This window comes from Drosophila ficusphila, unplaced genomic scaffold (assembly GCF_018152265.1).
Source record: "Drosophila ficusphila isolate 14025-0441.05 unplaced genomic scaffold, ASM1815226v1 contig_286, whole genome shotgun sequence".
Classification (NCBI taxonomy): Eukaryota; Metazoa; Arthropoda; class Insecta; order Diptera; family Drosophilidae; genus Drosophila; species Drosophila ficusphila.
The window spans coordinates 8,215,062-8,221,782 of record NW_025064189.1 but is presented as its reverse complement, the minus strand read 5'-3'; the positions used below and the strand labels follow the sequence as shown (position 1 = coordinate 8,221,782).

Below are 6,721 nucleotides of genomic sequence, written 5' to 3'. Positions count from 1 at the left end.
CGGCTGCAGGACGAGCAGTTGTGCACTCAAAGGACCAAAAAAGGGAGGGGGTCCAATAACAGTTCGGTGAGTACTTAGCTCTAATGTGAGTGTGTTGCTACACAGCGAAATATAAAAAAAAAATAACCAAATAAAACCATTAAAGAGCATTTACTAAAGGCAAAACTTTAAAATTTGGTGTAACCACTACTAGTCAGTGCCATACTTAAGTACAACAACATTTCGTATGAAATTCATAAAAGTGCACCAGTCTAGAGAGCTTGTATTTTATTCAGTGTAAGTCTGCACCCGACTTAAAACCCTGGGCAAATGCTTTTAGCATGAAAAGCGTTCTGGAGCTGCGGATAATTGATGACATTGCCGCACACTGAAACCACTTCAATTAGCGGACTCTGTAGTCAGTCCCCAAATCGATAAGTTGCACACGCTTAAATATTTAAAAATTTCCCCGAACCGAAGTACCGCTGTCAGACCCACTTCAGATTTGCGTCGCTCACGTAGCAAACTAATTTATTTGCAAACTGGGAATTCGCCGCAGAAGTCCACCTTCGCAAAAAGCGACAAAAAAAAGCGGAGAGTGTGTAAACTCGGTCAAACCTGACTTTCTGTTCAGTACCGAGAGGCGATTAATTTGTTCAGGTCTCAATCGCTGCTTACTCACTCCCCACTTTCGACTTTCGACTTCCACTTGCCACTTGCCACTTGCGAAGGAGATTTGCATGGCAGCATATCGGCCATGTTCATCGCAGCATAACCCAAAACTGTCAAACTCAAGCGGCTCCTTCCTTAGGCGACTTTCTACGATGCTAACCATGCTACACAGGGAAAAAGTTCAATAATTGTGTTCTTATAAGCCCTTTAAAAAAATGTTTTTCAATTTAAATGTATACTTGTATTTACCAAAGATTTCCTGTAATTGGAATTTTTAAAATCTGCTTTCGAAGCTTTATGTAAAAATGTAGTTAAATGAAGAATATGTTTAGCGCTAAAAACTTTTATTAAGAAAAAATGTTATTGGGCTTTAATTAGCTAAGTATTTTTAATAATGGCTTTCTTTAGGTGTATCTACTCTCCTACTTTGCTTTCACGGCTTGCGTTTACTTTGTCATTTCAATTTTGAATTCGTGTCGCACCGTTCAGCGCTTTTATGTGGCATTTTTAAAATCCTGTACATGTCGGCCCAGGCACGGCTACCCAAGGACTTGGGAGCAGGGACCAAAGACCAAGGACCAGTTTGGACGCCACGTTGGAATTCAATAAAGAGCCTCGGCCGACCGAAGTCGGGACATTCGACCGTTGGCTGGGCAAAACTGGCGGAAGGAAGGAAGGCAGGATGGCAGGATGAAAGGCAGACAGTTAGCCGGGCATGTTTGTCAAACAATCATTAGAGACGTCAGTCGGCGGAGGAAAAGCTGCAGGAATGTAGGCGTTGGAAAACATCACAATCAGCGTTAGCAGCTGCCGTCTGAGCCACACCTAACCGGAGAAGATGCCAGATATCCGTCGACCACTTCATTATGTGCGAATTTACGACGGCAGTAAAAATAAGACGTCATTGAGCAAAGAGGTGGGATATTAGTTTGGATTTCTTTGCGATATTTTTTTCCCGATACTACACAGAAGCTTGCGTGACTTCTAATACTGCATACTTTTTGGATCCTTCCATTAAAAGTTTTTTTTAATCATTACAGTAGACTAACTGTGTACGTAGTCTATTTACGTAAGTAATTTCATAAAAACTTTTCAGCTTGCCTAATTTTCTAAGCCTCTCCACGGCTTAATTGGATAAAAATCTGCCACAATTTTCACCACCAAAGTTGCTACATTGTTTTCACTACGCTCGTCTCTTCTTTTTCAGCTCGTGAATCCACAGGATTTTTCAGTGCTCAGCTGTCCACGTTGAACATTCCAGCAACTGCAGCAATTTTCATTAGCTTAAAAACTTTGCCTTGGCCAACTACATTTTTAATAAGTTTGTTTGTTTTATTTTTTATTGCTGGCAGGGGTCTTCTCTAAAAATGCAGAGAGGGCATGTGAAACGATGGCGAACGAAAGAGCATCAAAAACATGCATAAATCATCAAAAGCATCTCTGACAACTAATGAAAATATGCAAAAATTTATAGCTCAACGAAATCGACGAAAAAAATGTTCGGATAAAGCGCCAAATCAAAAGAAAAAATACCAATAAAAAGTTTAAGCAAAAAGAAAAAAAAAGTAGCAAAAGACTCTCCAAATAGCCAAAGGCAAAAAGCATTTAAATTGAAAAAATGGCAGTCGAAAAATAAATTCATTTGCTTTATGCATGCCGCACGCAGCGAGCAAAAAAGTGGAGGCTGAGCGGCAAGTGGCAAGGACACAGACAGGATGTGCGGTAGGAGTTTTATGGGGCAGTTTATTTTTGGCGACACTATCACAGGAACAGCTACCAACACCCGGGCTGAAGTCCTTTATACACTTAAAGAAAACTTTGAACCTTTTGTTACCAAACGCCATCATTTTATAAGCGAAACTATGAAAGCTTCATTTTTAAGCCTCAAGTCTAGACAATATTTTAATTTTCCTAAATTCAATTTAATTTTATTACACTTTTCCCAAGTGTTCTCCTGGTCTCTCCCATTGGCCACTCCTGTTTTCCGTAGGAAAGGACGAAGGCACCGGAATGTGACACGATGCGGCGACGGGAGGACAACGATGCGCCCATGTATAAAATTTTTCACAATTGCAATTTGTAATAAAAACATGCACTTTTTGCCATTGTTATGTGCGGCCGCACATGCTGTGCTGTTCTGCGGAATGGAGGTCCCCATCGCTCTCATATATGTATGTACGAATGCGGGCTGGGCAAGTTACATGCGTGTAAAACCATTTGCCGGGCGATGAAAAAGTCAGGAAAAAACTCCGACCAAGATGCCACCAACCGGTGGAGAATGAGCTCCGGTGCGATAGCGATGGCCAGACAGAGATAGAGGTGAAACGCTGACCTCTTATGGCTTTATGCCATTTTAAGTGCTCAACCCATTCTACAGCCATATCCATGACCACATCCGCATCCGCATCCCCATCCGCATCCGAGTGTCATCGGTTAAAGCGGTCCAGAGTGCAACTCCACAAATAAACAGAGCATAAAATATGATTGTCGTTATTTTTTTCCAAGTAATTCTCATAGGTGAAAAAAGCTCTGAAAGAAAATGTCCACAATGGAGAACAATTGATAGTGGCTGATGCACTTCATATTTATGAACAAAGTCGTAAACAAGTTTAATAAAAAGAATGGACTAATGAATTTGAAAGCCAGGTGCGCACTTTTCAGATATTACTACATTTTGATACAGAACCCTTTAACAATAATTTTTAATGACAAATATAAATTAAATAACTCACTCGAATTGTTTTTACAACAACTTCTTATCCTGCTAATGCATCTCATCACATTATATTTAATGACTGCATATATATCCCAGTAATGTACTACATTACATTTCATGTTATGACTATTTATAGGACTGTTTTGTAACTTGGTTTAGTACCAGAAATGGAGAAACACGCAACGGACAGGGGTTTTTGTCTGTGCCACTTGATTTGTGTGTGGTATCATACTGGAAGGATCGGACTATACTTAGGATTCTACAATGTGGGCTATGCGGAGGACCTGAGGAAATTGAAGTGCGACGAGCAACTATACGTGCATATAATGGCCGTGGTTAATTTGTTCTCCAGTTGGCTGTATCTCTGCTTCAGTCATCGATGGATCTACGACCAGTTTGTGTTTCTGCTCTATGTACCTGTTTATGTGTACTTTCTGATCCTCAGAAGACATCTGACTGAGCTTCTTAATGAATGTGCTGGCGTACACAAATCGATGCAAAGGATTCTGGGCAGCCGGCTGTGTGTGAAGATCTATAGAGAATGTATCCACACTTTACTGCTGCTGATAATGTTTACTTTGCTGATTTTATGGCAACTGAGAATATACTCGGTATATCAGAGTGTCTTTATTTTCGGAGTGGGATTTATCTACCACTTTGTGCTTCTGTTTTTTGGATACTATCTCATTTGGCTTAGCTGTATTTATAGATCCCTGAATGGGTTCCTTTGTCATGACATGAGAAGTGATAGATTGTACATTTTAAGAGGAGTGTTAAGACAACAAGCAAATGTTTGGCGCGTGCATCGAAATGTCACTAGATATTTTGCATTGCATATTATAAGTTTTATGGTGCAGCCAGGCGTAAGGATGCTAATGATCATCAAGAGCTCTGATCAGCACGTAAACATTCAAATAATTTATTTAACGCTTCATTTAATTCTGCTATCCTTGTTCTTCGCCATCGCCACAAACGCACAAAACCAACATCGAAGGTTCCAAAAGAATTACCTAAAGTTAAAAGATAATCCCAACCATTTTGTCTTAAAATCCTGGCGTCTTTTGCAACACAGAACTTTGCCAAAGGCTTTTGGAGTGACACTGATGAGAAAGCGAGAAAAATGTTCACACAAACAAGATGTGGTCACCATGATGGTAAGTCAACAACAATATATTTATTTTACAATTTTCATTGCTAAATGTAATTTTCAGTTTGCCAACGACTTTCCAGTTATACAATTGACAAACAAAGCATTTTATTTAACAACTTTTGACTTCAAAGGTCTTAAGTTTGGAATTTCCTTATTAATGCTGACGAGCTGTCTAAAAACCCACATCCGTGAACTTCTCCTATTGCTTTTTATTCGCTTAAACTTCTCCAAAAATTTAAGTTTCCAGGGCTATGAGTATGAGTCGCAGGACGATTTCAATGGCAATGTTACCCAAACAATTAGTCAAGTCTACCGCTTTTATTTCTATGATGAGTTTGAGTGAATAATAAACAGCAAAATGAGCCACATTAACTTAATTATCAATTACTTAATGGTTGCGGACAGTAATTATGGTATGAATACCACTTCGTTGGATCTTTTAGTTGTTTTTCGAAATGGCACCACTTCGTTTCATCTTCAACATAGTCAAAGTTCTCCGATTTCCTCTGCATTTCTTTGGAATTCTTCAACTAAGGTTTAGCAAGTCTCGTAAAGAATATCAACAAAATGCTACCCTGTGCAGATTCCTACCAGTAATTTTAATTTCATTAGTATTACTGGTTCACAATTTCGTGAGTCGCTATTGGGAAAGAGAGAACCAGCTTATTAGTTTGCTGAATATTGAGAAAAGACCTCTTAGAAGTAGAACCGAAATATGGAGCGAGAGGCTTACAAGCCTCTATATATTTCTGACGTTAATCTGGTCTTTGGTCAAAAAAAATCAACTGTTCAATTTATTAAATGAAGCGCAAATGGAGTGTAAAAAGCTTAAGTGCCTGCTGGATGAACATTTTCACCTGAAATGCTCTTGGCTCATTTTCTTCTATGGAGTACTTTTGCTGGTTTTTCTTTCTGTGTTCGGAGCAAACATGTTATATTTCAACTGGCCAAAATTGACTTCTGAGCCAGGAACCATAACTCTAACCGAAGTGTTTCAGGTTTCCAATTTTTTGATGGGACTACCACGAACAATGTTTGTACTGATTATTGTGCTGCACGTTCTTTACCATTTGATAAATGCAGGATGGCTCCAATCCTTAAGAAATTTAAGTGGGCAAGGAAACCTTAAGATATACCAATTCCAGCTCAGAAATGTTTTTTCTATTCAAAAAAGAGTTAATCTCTTAGCTGGTAACTATTTTAAAATGTCCTACATGTGCTACGCACTTATAGTAGGTTTTCGAATAGCTGAATGTCTTCAGCTCTTTCATTACGACTCCAACGAGTTTGTGCAGCAGCATAAGAGCCAAGAAGATCTAGAAGATGAAGCCGAATGGGCCGGTCAAGAAAACTTAATAAGTAAAGAGGATCCACTGATGAAACCTGTGCTGATATTATTATGCCACTTGGCTTTGTGGATTTTGCTCCTTGCTGCAGCTCGAACCCAGCAAGTGGAATATTTTAAAGTATTGGAGGAATGCTGGAAGTACAAATTGGATAAAAAAGATTGCGAAGTCAAACAATTTCTTGCTGAGAATTCGTGGAAAGGTTATTCCTTAAAGCACCTGGATATTTTTGATATAATGGTTGGTATGAGATCTTATAATTAACATGAATTTGCAAATAAATGTCGCCTTAAAGATTCTTTCAGGTATCTCTGTTTGCGACCGTCAACACAAGTCCGTTTGCTTTGTGACCACAACGTTAGGAAAAAAAAACTCAACCTATTTAAATTTAAACATTGTACTCGGACATTTTAAGCTCCTGTCAAACCTGGCAATTTCCGCTGGGATCGTCTACTTTATACAGCAAACGGAACTCAGGCACCTTCACAAATACCTCAGCCAGGAATCAAAGTAAAGTGACCTTACGCAACTCGTCATAATGACAAATTAAATAATAATTAAATTAGTATATAAATAATTCATGCCACAGACGAAACTCAGATGCTTTGCGTCCACACTTTCCACCTCAACCTCAATTACTTAATGAATACAAAGCAGAAAAGTCGGCTGGCCAACCTTTTTGCCATTTTAATGACCTGACCTCGGGCCTCTTCAAATATCACAGACATAAAAAGGCAACCCTCAAAACTTTTGCCATTATAAACATAAAATGTAAAGCAACAAATGGCCGCCGTATTGTTGTTATTCTAATGGCCTTGCTCTTTGGGATCTTAAGGATACGCACCTTTTCGCGTGGCG

At 39.1% G+C, this 6,721-nt stretch overlaps 2 protein-coding genes across 2 annotated transcripts; both read left to right on the top strand.

Moving 5' to 3' along the window:
- Nucleotides 1-3,534: 3,534 nt before the first annotated feature.
- On the top strand, nt 3,535-4,860 carry LOC108100273. The gene is made up of 2 exons (XM_017204058.1): nt 3,535-4,521; nt 4,579-4,860. The coding sequence occupies exons 1-2, from the start codon at nt 3,535-3,537 to the stop codon at nt 4,858-4,860; spliced, it is 1,269 nt and encodes a 422-aa protein (XP_017059547.1).
- A 112-nt stretch (nt 4,861-4,972) lies between these two features.
- LOC108100127 lies at nt 4,973-6,377 on the top strand. The gene is made up of 2 exons (XM_017203879.1): nt 4,973-6,103; nt 6,159-6,377. The coding sequence occupies exons 1-2, from the start codon at nt 4,973-4,975 to the stop codon at nt 6,375-6,377; spliced, it is 1,350 nt and encodes a 449-aa protein (XP_017059368.1).
- Nucleotides 6,378-6,721: the final 344 nt, after the last annotated feature.